This window comes from Diadema setosum, chromosome 14 (assembly GCF_964275005.1).
Source record: "Diadema setosum chromosome 14, eeDiaSeto1, whole genome shotgun sequence".
NCBI classification, from domain to species: domain Eukaryota; kingdom Metazoa; phylum Echinodermata; class Echinoidea; order Diadematoida; family Diadematidae; genus Diadema; species Diadema setosum.
This window is the reverse complement of record NC_092698.1, coordinates 13,612,768-13,637,392: the sequence shown is the minus strand read 5'-3', so window position 1 is coordinate 13,637,392 and position 24,625 is coordinate 13,612,768. Positions and strand designations below refer to the sequence as shown.

The 24,625-nt window shown below is 38.8% G+C and overlaps 1 protein-coding gene across 1 annotated transcript in view; it reads right to left on the bottom strand.

Annotated features, from left to right (window-relative positions):
• The window catches only part of LOC140237871 (diacylglycerol kinase beta-like), a 124,106-nt gene that overhangs the window by 4,484 nt on the left and 94,997 nt on the right, over nucleotides 1–24,625 (bottom strand). The window contains exons 14-19 of the mRNA XM_072317803.1: nucleotides 7,914–7,976; nucleotides 6,067–6,192; nucleotides 5,375–5,523; nucleotides 2,404–2,489; nucleotides 1,870–1,959; nucleotides 563–723 (exon numbers count right to left, since the gene is read on the bottom strand). Coding sequence (XP_072173904.1) covers nucleotides 563–723; nucleotides 1,870–1,959; nucleotides 2,404–2,489; nucleotides 5,375–5,523; nucleotides 6,067–6,192; nucleotides 7,914–7,976 — 675 coding nt within the window. The remainder of the gene's footprint in view (nucleotides 1–562; nucleotides 724–1,869; nucleotides 1,960–2,403; nucleotides 2,490–5,374; nucleotides 5,524–6,066; nucleotides 6,193–7,913; nucleotides 7,977–24,625) is intronic.

Genomic DNA, 24,625 nt, shown 5'->3' with positions numbered 1-24,625 from the left:
CTCCATGCTATGCTATGATGTAAATTTTATGACAAATCAATGATTATTTTTCCTTCAAATAGCTGGTATAGCTACATAACTGTCTAGACCTAGAAGACATGACTTTTGCACTTACAATTACAAAAACAAAATTAGAATTTACTCCAAATACCCGCTAGGAAACACCACTTGACATCCAATCACCATGTAATGCAAGCTAAATGTGAGAGGAATGGAATCGGGAGTGAAACTTCAATTGTACTGTGGCATTTGGCGTTTTATCGATCAGGTTGGGTGGGTTTGTGCATTTGAGTAAAACATGCGAACTTGGCACACCGTCAACTGAGTCAGGCGTGCCAACGTGGCACATAAAGAGCTAAATGATATAATCGGATGATATAACTGGCCATCACTTTTGTGTTACGAGGCATTACACACTCTCACAATTTTCCCCATGCGCTAGATCATGCACTGTCTACTATGAACAAACTATAAAGTCTCGTTATTCCGTACTAAATTCTGAAAATGATCACAGACTTAATACACGGGTCACCAGGTTCCCGCACGGAACAGATTAACTTACCACTCCTATTGAGAAGTAGTTGTTGATGATGTTGTAGGGGACCGGATCGCCCTGTTCGCTGGTGTCCGTCGTGCTGAACTCAATGTGCCACCTATCTAAGTATACAGTTTCTGAGTCTTCGATGTCCCTGAGGATCTTGGGTAGACTACCACCGTCATAGCCTGTATGATGAAAATTATCACAAATGATGGTAAAGGACATTTATGAATGAAAATAATCTGTACATGAGTATACAATGTGAAAAAGTTAAAATGATTTCCTGTTACAATTACTATTCCCTTGCGCTGATTGTCCCTTGCCAAGACTGTCCATTTGAAGTATGAGAAAATGAAAAAGAAATGCTTTCCAGAGGAATTTGGGAATGCCAGGTCTTTTTAATACTGGATTCTTTTGAGTACACACTGGTCAACATGCCTCTGTGGATATACATAAGAGCCTGATGGCAATAAAACATCAGAATGGGGTTGTGATATACGTCTTCTGAGGTGATACCAATCTTCTTTTTCTCCACTTTGTGAGAAATGCCTAACCTGGTACATATTTGTGCTCCTACAAATACACATTCTGCAGGTGATGACACTACCACTTTGCCATTATAGCGGTAGAAACATGAGATTACAGGGCTTGATGAGTACAAACTGATCGAAGTTTTACCCCTAGGGTCTCTACTCTTGTTTTTAAAGTGTTTTCTTAACTTTCAATGGCCATGTACTTAAAAATGGTACTTTCAGCAAGTGACCTGGGAAAACATTGAAGAATTCACAAAGTATGGCATCCTTCATTATCCAAAAGTACACTGATCTTGTTTTTTTTTTTCCCCGGAAGTAGAGAAAGATCAAAGGCAGTGCCAGAGCTCGGATTATGAAAGTCCTGTATGAAGTGAAACTTGCTGCACCAGCACCAATCTTTAGAAACTGCATAAGTCAGTGTACAATAATATACATGATCTTCAAAATGTATCATCCACTGTTTGTTTGTTTGTTTTTTTGCACCTGAATTTCAGAAATCTCTTGAATTTGATCAAATTCAATTCACTTATATAAAGAACTTCACTCTAGTTTTACAATTTTCAATCCTCACAAAACTGTCTCATGGCACAATAGGTTTCTGCAGGGCGACCAAGCTACAAAATTGAAGCCCAGCCAAATTTCCATCTTGTCTACTAGGTAGCAGGAAAAAAAAGAGAAAAAAAAATGCTTTGACTTAAACATCCAAAAATAAAATCTAACTGATCTGGAACTGAACTAAGCTTTCAATCAGGTTGTCATGACGACAGCATCGAAGTACAGAAACATCTCATTTCTTACCTCCACCCCAGTTCAGACATCTTGCTAGATCGTTGCCAGTACCTAAAGGAAGGATAGCTACAGATGGTCTAGGGTCTATTTGGAGCTTATCTGTGCAGTAATAGAATGAAATAGTGAGAATAGAGAGTAAGAGATAATACATTGATGGTGATTAGAACTTTTACTTTCATATTCATGTTCATATCTAATGTGATAGATTGCCACTGTCAAATGAAGATTTTAAATGTCATAATCGAATTGATGTATTTGCCAACGATAGCTGCTTATTCATGTTTGTATTCAAATACTCACATAAAATATGATTATATACATTCTTTGTTGTTTAGAGACTAATCAAGGTCTCTTCCAACTTATACAGCAATACTCACATTACACACAATCTGTGAACCACAAAAGCACAGAGCACAAGAAATCCTCCTTAATTTGTCAATTAAAGTAGAAAAGGATATTTTAAGTTTGAGCTACATTAAGAGGTCCATTCTTTGGGCCCATCACAAATAAGATTTAACAAGTTTCGGTCTGCAGTTTTCTTACCTATACAGTCTAACACCCATCCTACTGTCCCATCACCACCACAGCACAACACCCTGAAGTTGGGGACATCTTTGAAGAATTTTAACCTGAAAAACAGAACAAAAAGTCATGATTACAATAATGTCAAGTGTATCTCTCTCCATCGAGTAAGATCCTCCTCATAACCATTTGTCATCGTGATAATCATCTGTCATCACTGCAACTACTCGTTCTTCTTTATCTTTACTACCAGCACTGTCTTTATCAACAGCATCATCTTCAACATTTGCCTCCTCATCTGCGGCATCACTGCCGGCCTCCTCACTTTCTAAGCAGCATCACAAGATTTGAGTCATTAACTCTTTACGTGCCACGTTCGTACGTCCGACTCAGTCGACGGCGTGCCAACTTCGCATATTCTGCTCAACAAACAAAGCCGCCGAAACCGATCGATAAATCGCTAATCCCCCGGTACAATAAAAGCGTTTCTCGCACTTTTGTTCCTCTCACTTAGGGCTTGCAGTCTATGTGGTGGTCAACTATCAAGCGGTGTTCCTAACTAGATTTGCGTTTACATTTTAAGTTTCTGTCATGGTTTTATGTGCAAAAGTCACGCCTTTACAGTAATGTAGCAACTGGTCATTTAAAGGAAATTTTGATATAGATTTGTCAAACAATGTATATCGAAGCAAAGTTTGGTATTCCTCTAATACTTTGTTCACTATTATGTCCCGCTTAACAGAAATTTGAAGAAGTTATACAAATTGGAAACATAGAATTCTTTCTCAAAGCATGACTACCTTCGTGTCTCAGAATAACGTGGCACACAGGGGGTTACCACCATGGCACATAAAGAGTTAATGTCTAGGAGAGAAAACATCATGAAGGCTACTTCATGAAGACAGTACTGGGTACTCCACTGAAATTCTCTAACAGCATGTAATTTCCAGATATGGAACATCATCCATGCTCAACATTCATCTTTGAGTATGCCTGGCACTAAGCTGGATTTGGGGAGTTTGCATGAACAAAATTAATTTGGTTTCATGTCTAAAAAACAAAACTGACTAAATTCTTGCAGGTAGAATGGAATGCATGAGAAAGTAAAGCTATAACGAGCATATTACCAACCCACTCTCCCCCACATACACACTGATATTCATCTCCCCTCTCCTTCCCTACATCTAAAAGCAAAGTTTTCTTGTCCCATTGGTATGAATTTAATGAGCAAGCGAAAGTGACATCAGATATCAACAACTTGCCAAGGAGGAACAACTTGACTAAATTCGCTATTTGAAATGCCACAGAAGACAATACACAAACAAAACTATCCCTTTCTGTGGTTGCTGTAATATATTTGAATATGACAGCCAAGCTATACATCGAAACTGACATAATTCTATAAATACTGTTATCAGAGACAGCACTTGACTGCATTGAAAGAAGTCATAGAAAGAAGTTTGATGAAAGTTGATTTCAAGTTCAGTGTTTGTGCTGTCTAAACACTAGCACCAACTATAATCCCATACTTGTAAAATCAGTCGGTGTGAGCAGCTTGACCTCAAAATTATGATGTAGTTCTGTTAGCTAGTGGTGGGTCCGGAGCTGAATGTCATCTATTGAACCAAGCTCCATTATTTTTACTGGTGATTTTGAATACTGTTTTTTTTTTTCTCCTCATTGTCTAACTCCAGCCCTGGGATTTTCACATTCATCATTTTAAGGTTCACTGTAGGTGATAGCATTGACATACGTATGAGACCAACAGTCCTGTCCATGGATACATGTCATTCCTGGGAAGACTCCATCAAGGATGTGTACAGCCTAACATGTCAATGCCACAGTTGCTTTTACGGAGAGCACACAAAAACTCCATGCATAGCCACACATACATTTTTGCTTTGGAGCAAAATTAGGATTGCTGCATTTTGGAAATGTTTAAAGGTCCTGTTTACCTTTGGAAGCAGTGATTTTAAAAATGTTCAAGATATCAGATTTTATGCATATGTGTAGGTCAGTTGTATCACAAAACATCTTACTATATAAATTTTTTGCAATAAAGCCTGAAATATAAGGAGATATCTGTATTTTTCTCAATAAACCGTAACTGTAGACGGATTAGTCTGGGAGCATTCTTATTATAACTATTGTTCACATTTTGTATATTTAACAATACTTAACATCGATTATACGGATTCAAATATTTACAGTGGTTGTTTCTATCCCTAACTCACATTTCAGAACTATTCTAAAGCACAAATGCTGGGTTTTTGTTTCATCTGCAAATGGTAAATTATGCCTTTAAGAATTAATGGCATATACATCTTTCTTCAACATCACTTGCCCACGAAAAAGCATTTGTGGCTGCATTATTCTTATTCAACCTCAACCAAGCATAATTATTGTTTTCGTACTGCAAGTCCAGCACAATCACCACAAACTTGGTGGAGGTGTGAAGATAACACTAGTGTTGGGGATTGATAATCATGATCGGTATCACTAACCATCGGTGTTGGAGCTCAATTATAATGCTGTTGTTCAGGAGATAACACCAGCACCAGCACTTAGCACAGAACTTGAAATCACCCATTGTGGTACTTGGACAGTACATCAGTGTTATACAAAAAAGGACCATGCATACACTCATCTAAAGGGACAGCTCTTTGCTTGTTATATTTATAAAGATACATCCAACAAGTCCTGAAACCTAATTTCTTTCTGTGTTTTGATGTTGTATTCGTATATCATATTTGTTACTGGTAGTGTCATTCATGTCAGCTCTTCATTGTTCAGATAAAATTCTTCGTTTTACAGTTGCAGAGTGTCAGTTTCATCTAATATGTATCTCCAACATAGCATTTGCAGTAAAATCAAGAGTTGTCAAAGGCACAGTGACAAGGTGATACTTTCTGCAATGAAATCCCCCCTCCCCCCCTCCCCCCCCCTCCCCCCCCCCCAACTTGCTGGGTTTAAAATTCCTCCTCTGCCTCACCCTGGCATGGGGCCGCCTTTGCTCAGGTCATACACCTGCCGCGGGTTCAGGAGGTACTGGAACTTTCTCATGATGCGCTCCCCTTGCCGCCCGCCACTCTTGGGATTGACGAAGACCACCAGCGGATGGGTGCCGGGAAGCGGCGTGATCTGGTCGCAGGAGAAGAGAAGTGGAAGTAGAAGTCATAGAATGATAGAATAGCTCTTATAGCAACAAGAAATGTTTGCCCGTGGAGATAAAATTCACATCAAATGGAGTTTTGTTGTGTTTTGCTGCATTGTGTCGATAATTCTAAAAGTATCTGGCTATCTGCAATCATTTGAGATAAATTTCACTGGCCAATGATTCACTTTAATGATAAAAACTTAAACAACAATTTTTTACATTTCATGAACCATTGTGAACCATGTCTTTCAAGAGGGAGGGAGTGATGTACTTACTACACGATTTGTCCTTCAAATGTCATTGTAACTCTTCTCCCTCTCCTCTTTGCTTCATGTCCTGTCCTAAATTCTTTTTTTACCATGTCATGTTCTTTGTCCCTGGCAAGCAGGGTTGGCAGGGAATGACAATTGGTACCTTCACAGTGTCATGCGCAAAAATTGGAAAATATCAGCACCTCATGCCTTGAAGGGTGCTTCAGGTTTACCCAATTTAAAGTGTTTCCAACCTCATCATGTTAGTGACGGTACCTGTAACCCTTGACCTTCTATCGACATGGAGTCTGTCCTGCACACCCCCTTCCGCTGGGGTCCGCCCCCGTCTGATACATCCTCCGATGCATTGCTGTCCTTTGGTGTCAGTGTACTTCTTCTCTCCTGGAAAGACAAGTGCAAAACAAGGACTCAGAATCCTGGTAGTGTTTCATCAACCAATCAAGGATGCTTCTATTTCCACATGATGCAGACTTAAAGGTATTAGTACTGGATGAGTCAGAAATGTAAAAACAAAACCAAAAGAAACAAAAAAGTGTCTCAGATGAGATGTGAGTCACAAAATGCTAGAGTTTGGAAAGGGGAAAGCTCAACAATCCAACTCAAGGATGCATACATCCTCAGGAAAAAACACGGCATTACACAACATCACATCTCCCAAAATCTCCCATCTCCCAAATTCTTCACTCGAAAGGTTTCTTGTGATATTTACCTGCTCAGAGTCCTCTGGGCACCTGACAGGTGACATGCACTTATTTTTTTTACACCTCTGGTTTGTTTTTAATGCATTGATTCTATCTCTCTTTTTTTTTTTAGGAAGCAATATATCTTTTTTTTTTTCAGATAGATAATTGTGCTAAGAAAATAAAATGGCAAACAAATTATAAGGGGATGCTAACCTTTAAATCTTTTCTTACAGGTGGAGGTCTATGCATCACTGCATGTAATCAGTGACAGGGATATATTTGGTTCAATGTCAAATCCTTTTTGACATCCCATTTCTGTCAAACTCATTCATATACACAGTGGCACCTTCTCTTTGGCATTGTACTGATAACTCTTTATATGCCTACTCAACATTTAAACCAGTGTACAATTAGACCTTAGCCCTTCCTTTCAATTTTTGATCGGACCTCCATGTATAATTGGCCATCTCTTCTGATCACACTTGCATTACCCTTAGTATGTAAAACAGAGATGTGGTCTCCATAGTTTACAAAGGGAAATGATACAACTGTTCAACACAATGGTTTGAGAAAGTCACCACCACACATTATTCTTTTAGTTTTGCTGCATTCAATTTTTCAGTCCCTAAGCTTTCTAACGACGGATCCCATGAGCAGGTCTTGACTACATAATGAGATAATGGGTAATTATTCATCACATTACAAACTTCCTCGTTGCAAATGGGACTGAATAATGTCTTGACTGGCAGCAAGTATTGCAACTCTTCTGCTTATACTGGTTGGTCATCCATCCCAACTTCTACATAATTGTGCAATGACTTTGAATACCTAGTTTGCTGTGTGGTGTATATGACATCAATAAATCCCACACTCTGTGCACATACTTCCTTACGATGTTACAAGAAATAGGATTTTGACCCTGTAAACCAAGAGGGTCATTTGCTCAATCATGAGGACATGGAGGATACACTCTTCTGGCGGTTAGGGATTACAATCTTTTGGGATGCTTTTCGTCTATCTTTATCAGTTCCAGGAAATGTTTTTTTCTTTTCTTTACGTTATCATGAAGGTATCATACTGATGAATGTCAACATTTCACTCTCTAAAACATAAGGGGAAGACAACAAATGTATCATCTGCTATACATTTGTGTCAATCCTCTCAGAATCAAATTATTATGTTTAATCTTCATAATCACTCCTAGTTCCCAGATCTACAATATTTATGGTCATACATTGTAGCTTAATATATTCCTTCACTTTCTTCAATGGGCTAAGGGTTAATTCTAAGGCATGAAAGTACAAAAGAATGTACAGTAGAAACTTCAGAAGGTCCCACACAAAATGAGTTCCATCTTTTCACTGGTTTTAGCTGGCGCACCCTGTAACACCTCTCACCAACGGCAGACTCAAATCTTACCTCAATCCCTGTTGAAGGTTGCGGTTTGCCATGCAATGATTTTCTGACGGAATTCACTCTCCCCTGATATCGTGGATGGAGGAGGAGGTGGTGGAGGGGGATGGGGAGGATGGATAGATGGAATGAGAGATAAGGCAGGCAAGTGGATGGACAGATGGTAGAATGAAATTGGAGGTGAGGGTGCCATCACAGGCAATCATCCAATGGGCAGGCAATCAAATATGCAACAAGTTGCCAGAGGTGGAAGGGGAGGGAACGTAACAGCAGTTAAGAATACGGGCAAATAAGGCAAGGTATGATGGTAGTTATCAGAAGCAAAGGTGTGGTTTATGAGGGATTTTCAACACCCCAGGTGGCCAAAAATAATAAGGATTCCAAGAACATGGTATTGTATTAATTGAATCAAAATTGAATGAATGCAGAAAACATTTGAAGAAGACCAAAAATTGTACCCACCACAAACGTTAACATTATCATAATTTTGCGGAAGAGAAGACAAGATATCATATAACATAAACAAACAAGGATATTTGAAAGCCATTTCAAATATTTTATTTATGAAAAAAAAAATTTTATTGCATTACAGCCATGTGCATATTTATTTATTTTTTTATGTATTCATTTTTTATTTCATTTATTTATTTATTGCCATTAACACCATATACAGGAAGCACATGGAGATGGAGGTAAGGTCAGTTTGTGATTCAGTTGGATTTTGGGGGGATGTCACATCAAGGGGGAAAGGTGGGTGAATGGCAGGTGAATGGGTGGAGATGTAACAAAAATGAGAAAAAGAGAGAAAGGAGAAACAGATCAAAATCAAATCTTAACATAAATTGAGTGACAAAACTTGGTGGTACACAAAGGAGAGGTTCAACCAAAACAAGAAATCACTCTCTCAAAACCAGCAATATCTATGAAACAGAATAGGAGAAAAGAGTCTTTTTTTTTTTTAATTCAAAGCCACACAAATCATGATGTCAATGACTAGGTGAGTGTCATTAATCATCCAATAAGGGGTGACTTTTCTTTCTCTCTGATCTGCTGGTTTTCGTTTACACTGCCCGAGAGTTTACGGAGAAGTAAAATGATTTCTTTAGACTTTCTTGCCAGGGTAACTTCACCTTTGATATAAAACTTATGTATGTGAATATTTCTGCAGTGGAAGACATGCATAAAATTTGTGAAATTGATTGAGTAGGTGGTTAAGGGAAACAGGGGAAGCAGCTAGAGAGAGGTTTCTTGGCCACTACCAAGTGTTCTAGACACGTTCAACCTTCTTCAATCTTCCCATATATATGCACATCAATATTCAGAGTGAGTCCTCCTATATAGAGTCAGAGGAAACTACCTTGATGATGATGTTGATGCTGCCTTTTGTGCAACATTCCTGAACAGTGTGAACAGATACAATGTATCCTCACGAGAATGGTTGGACTAACATTTTCTGGGAGCCCAGCATTCTAGCTTTCCCTTTTTGCCATATATACACGTATGCACATCAATATTCAAAGTGAGTCCTCCTATAGAGTCAAAAGAAACTATGACGATGATGTTGATGCCTTTCGTGCAACTTTCCTGAACAGTGTGAACAGATACAGTATCCTCATGAGAAAGGTTTGGACTGACATTTTGTGGGAGTCCAGCACCCCAAGCCTTCCTTTTTGCAGATATCTTTCTTTTTGTCCAGGCCTAGTGAGAAGCTGAATTACACAATGAAAAATCAATTTCTCAACAGAACTGCCTACCTATGTTCCATAGACAACATGTACATGAACTGTACAAAGACCTCATAATCATCTCTTGAAATGATGAATACAAACTACTGACAAACATTTGCTTTATCTGTTGGAATATACATGACGATGTAAATCACATACTCTGCCCTTCTCTCAATGCATGAGACATTCTCTCCTTTTAATACTGATAACATGTTTTGACCAACTTTGTAATCGAAAGACAGCTGCCCGTTCAGCCAATACATACTATGCAAAAACACCCTCCTGACTTCTGTTCGTCCATCTCCATGCACTGATAACCAGATAATGGGCAAGCTGCATGCCGACACTTTAGTGAAGACCTTTCCATAGCCTACAGTGAATAAAACTTTGTGTACCCTATTCATACCAGTGGTTATCAACAGGATGCGGCTGGCGCCCATACAAGTGCACTCAACTAGTGTAAAGCCCTTAATCTCCCTGTATACATCCAATTCCTACAGTACAGCATGTGAATAGTATACTATTGATCCCTACTTTAATAATTCCTCATTGTAGCTGTATTCCACTGTACTCTGTGCCTCAGGTAGCGCACCATCAATAACAATCATCCACCACAAAGCACTAGCTTTTCTGAGGCGGAATATCCCCATGGAAGGTCCATCACAAAAGTATAACCATAAATTATCAAAAAGCCTGTGAAAATATGTTTTCAACACACCACCACTATTAAAGAGAAAGTCTGAAGTGAGCCGAATCTCTTCTACTGACTCTTCAAAGACAAACATACACTCTCAATGTGTACTGATGGGACAAATTTGGCACTAAAAAGAAGTTTGGCAGTATCTGCCATGGCTGGATCAGAAAGAGTCACAAAAAGTGGGTTAATGTGATAAGATATAAACACTTCCTTCTCTGTAACTTCACTTTGATGAGAGCACACTGGTAATTCAACTTGAAAGCTGCCTGTGCATTCAAAAAACTTGACTAGCCAGGCTTTTGTTGGTAAAGAGTTGCTGTTCTTGAGAAAAAAAAAAAACCACCACACACACACACACACGCACACACAAAAAAAAATCTCTTCAGAATCATGTTGGCTTTGCTATGAAGGAAAGAGTCTAACACACAGAACAGACAACATTCATTTAAATCAACCCTACCCCCCCCCCAAAAAAAAAAATGAGGAAAGCATAGAACTGCAAAGTTCAAAATGTTTCCACAGTTCTGTTTGTTAGATTTTTACCTCCTCTCTCAAAGTTACATAAAAAAAATGGAGAAGGGTTTCCCTTTAACGACTGGATCCTCATTACCCCCTTCACTTCATTAATGGTTCGTGGCATTCAACAAGTTCTCTCGATCAGGATGAAATTCTTGGAACTACAGGCTATTTTGTCCAAACTGCACAGAAAAGCTTCTGCGGCTGCTAAATGTCTGTAACCCTCTGGAAGCAAAAAATCAAGGGAGAATCAAACCCATTCTCCAAATGATCTAGACAGTAATTTTCAGCTATCTAAGAGAGACTACTTTAAATTTGATGAAGACATAGTAACTACTTTCTGAATGATTTCACATTCTTTTCAGAATGTACCTTCCAAATATCTTTCTCTGATATACCTTACTATTTTCACTGTGTATTGACCCTGCAATCTCGTGCTTAGCTTCCCCGTAACTGCAATAGCCGGCTGTCATCTATTATGAAACCACATTTCTTTCCCCCAGTCCCAGTGGACATATGACTTAGAATGTCACAGCTTTCACAGGCGCTATGCAATTACTTCATCACCTCAACTAATTTACATACGAAATATGACAGATAAATGAATGACACCAATATCCCAATATTGTGAAATGACAAGAAAATTTACATCTCCATATCTTCCTAATTTCACGAACTGATTTCGGCCAAACTTTTGTAATCCATTAGCTTGGCATCACTCTTGCTCAACCTACTTAGTGTATACTGAATGAAATCTCCAAGGACACCTAAATGCAAATATGAATGTGAATCAAGTGAAAGCAGCAATATTAGTGGGGGAGAATCAGTGAAGTTTGAGGAAAATCAGACGATTAATTCTTAAGTTGTGAATTGTCAAAGTTTCAGCACCATCATCTCTGTATAAGAAGACTCCTTTAGTTCATGGGTCGTGTATGGGCAATGATAATTATAAAGAAAATATAAAGAAAATTCAACATATTTTCTTTTTTTCTGGCATAATGAAAGAGAACTTGGCTTACCTCTTTCAGAAAGCAGGGGAATGATATTACCTTTGGCATATCTTAAACAAGTCAATGGAATGTGAGCTTTTCATGAAAAAAGAAATTTTGTGGAGTTCTCCTCATATTTAATTTATATTGTTGTCTATACATGACATCATGAATTCAAGTAGTCTCTTTATCCAGCGATAATGGTACCAAAACTTTAACAATTAATAACTTTTAAATTCACTGTCTGATTTTCCTCAAACTTTGCCGATGTGTTCTACTAATATTGCTGCTTTCACTCAATCCACATTTATATTTGGGTTTAGGTTTCCCGGAAGTGTTCCAAAAACCCTGAAGAAAATGCTCGTGAATTGAGGCTAATCAATATGTCAAAGATCATAGAATTTTTATGGAGTGATTTGCAATGGGAACGCGGTTTATTTTTTAAAAACATCCTTGAAAGATATAAACCACCTCCTTTTATATTCAATAATCATGTGCATTCTTTCACTCTTCACAGAATCGTGTCAATGCTGTTTGGAGGACAGGCTTTTCAGGAGTGTTTTTGTGGAAACCATATCCTGGATGGAGCCATAGGGTCTTACACACATTGTACACAGATGAGATATGTGCTGTAGATAGCTTGTGATGCAATGCTTATCAACGATTGTGAAAACTAGCACACCAATTGATGGCCAATCTCTGCAGACCAACCCCCCCCCCCCAAAAAAAAAAAAATAAATAAAAAAATAAAAACAAACAGAAAATTGATGCTCAGAAAAATACTTTAAAGGCAAGATCATACCTTAGCCAAAATATAGGAATACTGCATATATATCATGCAAGTTAAATTCAATTTTAGAAAAAAGATCACTTCCAAAAATATATTTTCTAATATTTGTTGAGCAAGAACATCCTAGATATCCTAAGACACCCTACAGTATTTTTTTTTTTTTTTTTTTTTTTACACACAGTGGTGTTTCCCTTTAACCGGCTCATGTTGCTGTACCCTGAAATGATTGAATGAATGATTATCTTCCTCACAGATAATCCTTCTACATCCGTGCTAACTGAGAGCTGATAGCAACAAGGCGAGCAATATCTTATCCCAATTTGACCTTCACTATCCGACACACATATCCTGTTTTTGTTATTTGTGGCACAGATTAGATTTCATCACACTGAATGGGATAAGGCACCTTCTGATTTTTTTCCCCTTTTTGCATCTTTGCCAAGGAAAGGTGCACATGCAGTCAGCTCTATGAAACAGAACCTGCAAAAAATATTTTCCAGAATTTTGAAAAAAAAATGGCATAATGCAAATAAACTAATTCATAAAGAAACTCTATCATATAGTCTGTCTGATGCATGTGTTGTAATAAATAACAATACATATGTAGTATAATGAAAATAAAATACCCTTGGATTAAAACAAAACAGTCATGATCACTACAGTTCAACAATAGTTACAGTTAAGACAGTGGTCCTTAACCTTGAGGATAAGCTAACTTCAAGGATCATTGCATGTCACACAGTCAATTTCATTATGAAATCAGTCATTTTGTAATGAACTTGACTGTGCAACACTTGGAGTCCCATAGAGCTTATCCTCAAAGTTAGCTCATCCTTGAAGTCAATAATCACAATCTGAACGTAACTACTGAGAAAGTTTAGTGATGCAAAGAATGGTTGATTTTACATCTGTGACAAAGTTTATCACAACTGTGAAGGAAATTTTTATTCTGAAGAATGTAGTCTCCATCATAAACACACAATTGTTATGGTATTCAAAAAGAAAAAAAAATGTACGAAAATTTACCATATTTCAGAGAGATGAGAAAGTCTTGATAGTATAAAAAAGCAGCCAGTCTACCATGTATTTGTCCATCAAGTATCAGACAGTATGATTTGGTTCAACTAATAAGAACCTGAAATCCCAAGTTACACTTTTATTTGTGTTCATAGTGCAGTAAACTGTCATTTTCACATAATCCCTGTCATCCTGACCCTGCCTATGATAGTGGCAAACTTGGCAATAAATCCATGAGTTCATCAGGATCGACTCCAATGGCACCACCTTTGGTTCTATCTTTCAAATGACGATTGAAAATATGTGGTCGAATATCAGTCAAATAGAGAAAAGACATGGAATACGGACTGAAGCTGAGGGCTATGGGTGTGGGAATGTTTCCTGTTTTTTTTTTTTTTTCTCCTCTTCTCTCCAAATTGAAAACAGTGTGGCTCTCCAATCTGTATTATTCATGTGTTGTGTATCAATTTGTTCCAGGAGAAATATGTCTGTAAGGATCAGGATCCTGATTGAAAACTACTTATCAGTTCAAACATTTGAAAAAAATTCAAATACTGAAAATAATGCCAGAAATATGTTTTTGTTTTTTTTTCATGTCTATATGTATCTACTGTTATTCATTGATTAACGTTTGTAATCATTATGCCCTTTATGTTTCTCCTTTATGTTTTGAGAGAATCAATTCAGGTTTTTATCTCTTTTTTATCTGGTATAAGAGGACAGTCAAATTTCAAACCTTACCATATATCATACATTTCTATAACTCTATAACATCACTGCATGATGATGCACTAATCCACTGCAATGCTTGGAAACAAAATCATGATAATATAAAGTAACTCTGAAAATATGTTTAACCATTTACCCTGTGAATAATGATGAAAAATCCCACAAACATAGAACCAGCACATACAATGAACATCATTTATATGATTTCTAGAATGCTGCACACTTTGCCCAGAGTATACTCTTGCACAAATTCTCAGGTCAAATTTCACCTCCGTCTTTTCTATGTGGTAAAGAAGGCACTGGCCACTTATAGGATATTGGTCAGACAGCTTACCTCAGCACATCCAAGGGGATGCCTCCCCCCCCCCCCTCCAAAAAGGGGGGGGGGGGGAACAAGTCATACAGCGAAATACAGAGGAAGAGATATCTATTAGAAGTGATACTACACAAGGTAGGAATAAATCCAACTCTGAATCTATGACTGATGAAAACTATATGCACTCAGGATAAACTCAGTGTGTTTGAAGACAAAAAAATTCTTGTCTTTGAAACTGTCTTTTTTATGGGAGCATGGGCGTACACGCCATTAAGTTATTTGATTAGCCTTTCTGCATTTCAAAGTCGAAGACTCCTAGCTATTTGCTAGAAATGAAAGTTTGATCCTGAGCAAAAACAATATCTCAGAAAGTAATCCACATCCAATGGCATTGCCTTTGTTGATGGGTCTGTTATGAACTCATACCCTTTCTGCAGTTACTTGTACCCATCAAAAAGCAGCCAAGAAAAGAGAGCAGGAGAGACAAAAAGGGCATGTAACTCCACGAAACTTTGATAATCGGTAACCACAATGTCAGAAGCATACTACAATGGTAGCACAAGGCACAGACTTACCACGATGTTATCAAGGCAGGAGTTGAGAGCTAAGTGAGGAGCCAGCGGTACGTCTGACACACTCCATCGACAATGGCTCCTACCACTCCTGTCCGTTTGCATCTCTTCTCCCTGACTATCCATTGCCACGCTGCCTCCAACAACCATAGTGCAACTTAGAACAGTGGGGAAAAGTATATATATATACCTGTATATATATATCCTCACGCCACAGGAAAAAATGTCTCAAATGAAAGGCAATGGGAAGCCAATGTTCCTGGAAATATCTGATATCTTTGAAGGATGAGTGTCCGTTTTCACCTAAATACCCCTATATGGCAAGGAAGTACGTATGTACATGGGGTAAGACTGGCTGCAACTGCAAGCCCTCATGCTCCTGATAAAGACTTTCAGATGTGCATGGGGGTTCCCCATCACGGACTGGGCTAGTGCAACCTGTCAAGTTGGCTGGTTTAACTACACTTTGCTATCAAAGTGATGGCAATATCTTTCCTTCTCGTCCGCACGCTGCCTGATATTCCAAAGTCCATCAAGGTTGATGGATTCCACGTTGTCCATTGTGGGTGCTACTTTTGATGTCAGCAAGTGCAAGTAGGAAAGTGTTGATTACCCACACACAAAATGTAACAGTCCAGCCCAGTGGCTGCTAAATGGGGAAACAATGCAAGCAATCTATTTATAGGGGTGGGTGATATTGCAGAGGTATATTGCACATCTCTCTCTCTCTCTCTCTCTCTCTCTCTTTCTGCCTCTGAATGCTGCCAGCACAGAGTAGTTCTGAAGCCTCAAGAGTAAAAATGTTTTGCTTTGTCACTGGAAACGATATATGTATTAGTGGCCAAATAAGTCACCAGAAACGTCACATGGTCTGATGAATTGGCAAAACCCAACAACAACAACAACGAAAGGCAACAGGACATACGACATTGCAGTCTAACCCACTATACCCTGTTACTCCCACTCACATCAGATTTCATCATATTCAGCCAGGGTTTATAAATTGCCAACAGTCATTCCATAGCGAAATGACAAACTTTCAGGTGACAACGTTTATACATCCAAATACTGCCAGCATAAAATGCTTTCAGCTGAAATACTTGTGATTGGAATGGATCGGTCTTGGGTGTGTCTCCTAGAGAGCTAATAGAATGCTCTTTTCTTTTTAAACCCCCCCCCCCCCAAAAAAAAAAGACAAGACAAAGGGGTCTGATTAGGATCGAGTGCAGAGAATATGCTACACTGTCTGTTGCAGAGGATAGAATGCATTTCCTGTTGCCGGTCTCCACGTTGGCTTCTCTGTGTTTGGAGAGGAAACTGGTATTGGTGCTTCCACTATGTGCATCCTGCAACTTACCCCGTAGTCTCGACTCCAAACCCTACACTGCCCCTGCGACAAATACCACGTTGAGGGGTTTCAGATCACAAATACCTCATGTTTAGGTAATGTAATTCAAATAGTGTTTCAAGTAATGGCATCTTCAGACAGTAAAATGGATCCCCTTGCAGACTGCTAACTGCAACTAATCGCATTCCATATGACAGTGGGACGTCACAGACTTCAAGGCTAGCTGCCAATCAACACTTTAACTTTTGATACAACCACAGGGAAGAGTACGTAGGAATATACATGTACCGCGGCGGAAATGAATATATAAACCAAACCACGTTCCATCCACCTCATCAATTATATTTTAGAGGTCACAGCTGTTCAGAAGGCAGACCAACCGAGAAGAGAGCGAGATGAGTTTAGGAAGCCCCTCTGGACCATATATGGCAGAGAAGTTGTTGGGATTCGCAATTCAAATGCACTCTCAGACACTCAATTAACAGTGACTTGATTTACAGCAATGAAACTAGTTTCAAAACATGTGCTTCAACAAGTTCACAACCCTGTCCTTTGAATATGCAACCCCCTCCCCCCCCCCCCAAAAAAAAAAAAAAACCCGAGATAACTTTGGCATTTAGGGCAATCTTCCATCACATGTTTTAGTTTCATATCTATTCATTAACCTCAGCTTGGTATCGAGCACACGGAAATGTTTCCACTTTGAATATTCTGGTCTTTTTTCTGTATCTTTTTTTTTTCTCAAGAAAACATTAAAACCTACTCTTGGTTTTTTAAAAACCGAGATAACTTTGGCATTTAGGGCAATCTTCCATCACATGTTTTAGTTTCATATCTATTCATTAACCTCAGCTTGGTATCGAGCACACGGAAATGTTTCCACTTTGAATATTCTGGTCTTTTTTCTGTATCTTTTTTTTTCTCAAGAAAACTTTAAAACCTACTCTTGGAAAACATGGATCACTGACCACCTATGGTGTAAACTGATGACTCAAGCTACCAGCATATGTTACAACTTTCTAAACAGTGGAATGAATTCATACAAACATTTCCAGTGTAGTGTAGATCTAAGTGCAGCTTTGACTTTGTGGTCCTCAAGGTCAAAGGACCACCTCCACTGCATTCAAAGAAATTAAGGGCAAATTCCGAATACTTGAATATTCTACTACAACAATCTTTTTCTTGTGTTTTTTTTTTCCAGTTTGAGCTGAAAGTTGATGAACACCCCTTCTGATACCTACATACTTTCTTGTGAAATGAAATACATGGAAAACTGTAGACACTTTAGAGTGGTATCGATACCACTCTGAAAACATTGCTTGAGTAGGAAGCAGATGTGGCCAGTTATGAAATCTATGGTCACTGCTGTAAGCTTGATTTGTATTGGCTCACATAGGATAGCATCCATTGTGCATGCACTAAGCCCTGCAACCCCCCCCCCCCCCCATATTCCACCAATTAGAATGAAGGGACTTCCTGATTTTCCTGGATCAGATTAAAAAAAAAATGATAATAATCTTATTTTGTTTGCTAGTGTAAGGTATATCTGTGTGAGAGCAAACATACATAATGGCCAAAGTATGTCTGACATAGACATAAAAGCAGGCATACACATGAAAGGGTGGGGCAAGGTATATTTAAGTTGTATACAATACACACACATGTTAACCCTTTGAAGATTGTTTACTTGAACTTTAATCATGATCTCCGTTTTATTTGAGTACACACCTTAAAAGAGAACCCATCACACGCGACAAGTCTGTGAGCCAGAAATGGGCAAAATAGATAAGACCAAAAGAAGCAGAATTTGTTTTTCTTTCCATTGAACTTTTCATTCTTTCAGTGTGGCTTCCGCTGAAGAAAGAGAAAGATAACATTGTGAAATATAGCTCCCTGCATGCCGAGTCATTTCCATCATAGAGTGTGCATATGATAAAATTGTAGCACAGATGGTGCATATCTGAAGTCGTGACAAATATCCTGGATATGGTTATAGACATGATGACCAGTCACAATGTTCCTCACTAGCTACCACAATTATGATATTTCTCTTTCTCTTTTAGTAACTGCTGCCACATACATTGTAGGGTATGCACCCACTAGCCAATTACTTCCTACAAACATTACAAAAAAAAAAAAAAAACCCCAAAGAATATGAAAATAGAATGTGAGAGAAAAGAAAAAATACCTTACCATATTTGTAGAAGCTTATCTCAAAATCCAATATTTGTGGACCTTTAATTTCTGGACATTCAATTCCCATTGGTTCCACGATACAACAAGAGGCTACATACAATGCTGTATTCAAATAACTTAAAAAAAAAACCCTTTCTACTTTCTAATTTACAGTACAAACTGGTCCCCACCTTCTAAAATTGCCAATACCATGGATGTATTCTCAAGATATACGCATTGTAAAATGTAACTTCTCATTCAATTTCTGGAAAGACCAGACTGATAAATAAAACACTGTCCCTTCATGCTGAAATGCTACCCCAAGATTCCAAATTATAGCATACCGTCCCGGAGAGTCATTTAGTCGTTAGCCATTCATCGCCATGAAAACCAGTTCTAAACAACCTCATGCAGCCCGAATACCTGTAAACACACTCGTTCCTAACCATGCTTGTACCCGGTTCCAACCCACTGCCCAAAGCCTTGCGCTAATGGTATTTTGCCTTGTTGGAGCACTAAGTTGTAACAAAAGACAGTGACATCATCACTTCAATACTCTATGAAAGTGATGGCACGAGAAGAAAGGCGCACATCTCCCTGGGTGAAGAAATATTTAAAGTGTACAAATGCCAGCTAAAAGGCAGCTAAATTTCAGGCACTCTTGCCACAATTTCATGATACTAACACCATGGTCTCTGTACTGTAGTGTAGAGTACTTACCCACATGACTCTTGGAGATACAGATGCAAAGTTTTAGTCTCACAACTGAAAACTGACAGTTCTGACCATCAAAAAAAAAGTCCTGTTGTTGTTGGCAGGTCACTGCATGGCCATGTGCATGAAGGGTTCTCATTCTTCCATTATATATACACAGCTTCCAAGAACGGGTCAGCAAAAGACTTCTAAGCTAATTGCACATCACAATAGTGGCTTCATAATAATGAGAAGGATTCCGTCTTTTTTTCCTCTAGCTGCTCATCAATGGATTCTCATAAAAAAAATATCACGAGAGTGGAAGACCGATAAAAAAAAAGAAGAAGAGGACACCCCCACACATCCCCTGCACTGTTGAGGAGGTGGCATACGTCAGATAATTTGACCTGTATAAAGTATTCCAGAGACGGACTGTGAAGACTCCAAGAATGATTTGATTCTGCTCACACTGAGCGGCAAACTAAGATTTCTGTCGGGCTTGTTAGCTGGCCAGCAATGAGGAACACAATCTGCCAAAAAACAAGGCGATGACTCCTCGGAGACAAACATCTTTGTGGATGTTGTTTGAGTCAAAGAGCATGTTTACATTATGGGCCATTCGTCCAGCAGCAGCAAGAACTGAAATTATTGACACAAAATCCGAGTGGCAATGCAACGTCATCTTCTGGCCTTTTATCTGCCTGATCTCACTGACGTCTCTATGCTTCTATTAAACATTCTGCTGTAAACAATATTTTTGCTTCTTTCGCGTTCGCAAAACAAGACTCAAACCACTGTGAGCTCCTAAGTAGTGCTTTGAGTTGGGAAATAAATACATAGACCAGACTACGGCACTGTACCCCATATGCCACATTGGGGGATTCCCTCATATAAGGACTCTGTGCGATGTCACGAGAAGATCCTATATCTCAGTGTGGTCAGTGTGGAGGTAATGGACCATGAGAAGCCCACTCACAAGGTGTATACAGTTTGGCTGACGTAAATACGAGGGAAAAGAGGATTTGCAGACAGTCATGGTTGAGTAGATTTAGGCACAAGCCTTTGTATGAGTTGTCCGCTCAACAGACGCGAAGTATACGTCAAAGGTATTCAACAAAGGCAAGCATTTGCGTCACATGTGCAATTAATCCCCCACACAACAACACAAAAAATGGACCCCTAGAATCAACACCTTACATCTTTTTATGCACTTCAAAAAAAAAACAAACACCACAAGGATGTAAGTATTGCATTATGACACAGAAACTGTGTACTTCACTACAACTTTCATAGCAAAGAAAAAGGAAAAAAATGTTTCTTTGTTTTGTACATTGGTGAAAGACGCTGGCTTGAGACATGGAGAAATATATATTGGTATGTCAACAATGCATGAATACTAATGCTCTCCAGTGAAAGATTTTTATTCAGTATCATGTAGGTCACACATGAAATGAGAACATTAAGCAAAATGGATTTGAAATCTGCATGATATTGATAAAGAAAACAAGATATTGATATATTATGTATAGAAATAGTATAAACTTCATCTCCTAGTAACATGTACTTGTAGAAGCCTTCTCTTGCACAAATAAAACCAGATTTGTACCTTCAAATATATTAGGCAATGATTCATTAGACTAAACATCACTCATAGTGATCTCAAAGTCATCATATTAGACCAGCATACTTGTGCCCATGACTTGTTACCCAAGGAGCCAAAGGTAATTAGCACACCAAAAACTATAACAACACCAGCAGTGGCGGCATCAACACAACAAAAATAATACAGGAAACGTGCTTCCAAATCTGCTCCCACAAGTCACAACTTTCCACAGTGCACTAGGGACTGCATGACCCCCCGACTCGGTAGATTCCTTGAGCATATCACATTCTCTTGTTGCTTTCAAGCGAATGAAAAAGCTAAAAGAGAATGAAAGAGCAGTGTGAAAGCAAGTGTCATCTGAGGTCAAATTTTCACCGAGTTACTGCTCATCTCAGATCGAAGACTGAAGGTGAGCAAATCCTTGTATTATCAAGATCTGCACGACTGCCAACGTCCACACATAAAAACCAGGTAGGTGCAAACAAGAAGCTTTCATCAGGGAGATACCATTGTGCTACATGTATCTATTAATAGGCATCAATAACTCCCAATTCAGAGGCATTTTCAGTCTTTTGTCAGAACGTAAAAAACAAGAAAAAAAAAAGGTATGATATGAATCATGGGCAATCGAAGAGTCATACTGTGAACCAACACAATGACTTTCTGTAGGAATCACTCTGATTTGATACATTTCCACAGAGGAATTAACTATTGATTCACCTCTATACATATTTTGAATTTATAGATATCAATCAAGCTAGTACCCCTAACAAGGAGCAAATCAGATCAGCATCACACTGTGGCCATGTGACATGCACTCATTGCATGGCATCAATCATGTGGGTCAAAGACGTCATTACTTTAGGAAGCTGTGCCGTGCATCAACTGGGGGGAGAGGGGTGGTGGTTGCAACATCACCAAGGCAATGGGTCAGTACTAGGCCATGAAGCTAAGGAGTAATTGTAAAGGAAGCCATTCCTTTAACAGCAGTCATTTCCCCGTAAAAGTATAGCTTTCTTTATTTTGATGTGACAGAGATGAGGGTAATTACATTTTGTGATACTCGATTACCACCACATGCCTTTCTTACTTCTGTCACATGACTTTGCAGTCACATTCACTACCAGATCACAGAAACCCTTGTTTCAGCTAAGCAGTGAATACTACAGTCCATGGCACATGGGAGCCAAATCTTTCATTTTTTTTGGGGGGGGGGGGTGGGGGGGATGAGATTTCAGTTTCGTTTTGATTGCAGGATATATGTGACCCGCTACAACAAAATGATCCTAAAGTCGGGCGAAGTCGATTATTTGAAAATTGCATGACACAATTCCCTAATCTTTCTGCTTTAAATTGATATATAACACGTCTCATAGAAATAATTGGCTGCGGAGATATCGATGTTTAAAAGAGAGCATGTCAAGACATCTGGGAAATCACTGTTTCGAGAAAAGCGCCCTAAAAGTTCTCCTTGCGACGCAATCACAATCAAGAGACACGCAAGTCAGTATTCACCTCCTGACAATAGAAGTTAAGCCCTAGCAACCCCCGAAATGCTCATTCAAACACAGCGTCGGCGGTCTCCTCACCGACCAATCAGTGACCAGGATGTCAGGAGAAGCGGCTAGGCATAGCGCAACCCGCCCGCACGCATCAGTCGACTGGGCAGTGTGCGAGCTTCACGCTTCGGTTAGCGGCAAGCAGCAAACTGACCAATGAGATCACTCTGGTCGTTGTTAGGGGCGGAGCCTATGTGTGGCGCTCAATCCAAATGTTCGAACCAGTTTCTGCTTCGTTGAAACGCCAAAAAAACATGGCCCAGAAAAACGCTATTTTTTGGTCTTTCCTTTCATCATTTTGCTTCAAAATTTCGACAGATGATAGAAGACATGTCAGACTCTAATAATATGTCAAATTCAGAAAATCATAAGTTTTGACCAATTTTAATGCTCTAACTTCAAACTCGATTTTCATGGCTTCGACCGTGCGCGACTTTAGGACCATTTTGTTGTAGCGGGTCACATATTAGATATGAACAAGTTACACGCAAACTTCAGAAACTAAGTCACTTGGTGAAGGAAACTCCTTTCACAAAGAAAACTTTTTTAACAATCACATCCAGACATTACCACTACATCAATTCCTGTGAAACATATCAGTCCCAACTGCAACTAATATTATAGGGCAGTACTACAGCCATCAGCACATGTAAACTGTGATATCACGCATGCTTGATCAGAGAAAGTGAAACATAAAACTCTCTGATCCTGACAGCTCCTTTATCTAATCCAGAAAAAAATGGTATGTGATGGGCTTTGGTGTTGTATGAAGAATGATCTTCAACTAGTTAATCCCGTGAAGATGATTCCACTTGAATTAACAGCAAATACAGAGCCCAGTTCAGAAACACTTGGGGCTACTCTTCCTAAATGACATTTCTTCCCCTGAATGCATAAGAAACATAAGATTAGCTCTGAAGAATTCTTGTGATGTCAAAACAAAACAATCTTATTGATGTTTGCAGAGGTATATACAGAAAGTGAAAAAAATCTTTGCCACAAGGTTTTTAAATAGCAATCACAACCTGTCATTACTAGTCTTTATTTTCTTTTAAAATGAACATTTTTTTTTTCTTGGCAAGTCGTAATTTATGAAGCTGGAATACTAAAAAGACTGGTGGGGCCATCCAAATGTCCTTGTTACAGACAGTGTATCATTATGAACAAAACCACTTAGTGGTCATGTGACTTCAATACTGAAACTGTAAACTACTTCACAAACAATACATACTTATGAACGGGGTACAATATGGCTTTGCACTACTCTAACCAATACTAATATACTCATATTACAGGGAATGAAAACTTTGAGAAAATTAATTAGCCAAAACAAAGTGCCTTATACTGTATGTGCTAAAGGGCATCATGACTAAAGTGCTATAAAGCCACTCTGCGCAAATCAATGTGTACAGCGTGCGTTGCAGAATCCTTTTATCAATGTGGCTGACATTCCTTCATGTACAGGAGAGAACATTACAACTGTGAACCAAAAGTTGCTGCACATTCATTCTTGGTTCTGTATGATCTTCACTTTGTATTTGAGACATTTGTGCTGCAGATGACTTCACCTAATTATCTGTCCAGCAAGTGGTTCCCTATATAATTTCTCACATCACACAAAATACGGATGAAAAAACATTTTGTAACTAAAACAATACAAGATTTTTTCAGAATATGGCTAACAGCTTCCTTTTTAGTGGAAATGAAACAACCTCACAGTCCTTGGAGAAGAAAAAAAATCAACAGTGTACTAAACTTATATTCTAAACACTACTTCTAAAGTCTATAGCATGCCCTTGGAATGGATTCTTGCTCTCTTCTTCTTACTGTTCCTGTCGTCGATCTGCGCTTCAGAATCAGCCGCACCTCCTGGATTTCTGGTCCATTTTTAAGTTAGTCATTTACTGGGACTGACAGAAACTGTCCTGCTCTAACATCTCGACTGGTGGGGGTCAAGTTCCCATCCATCAATAAGTGAAGTGAAAGC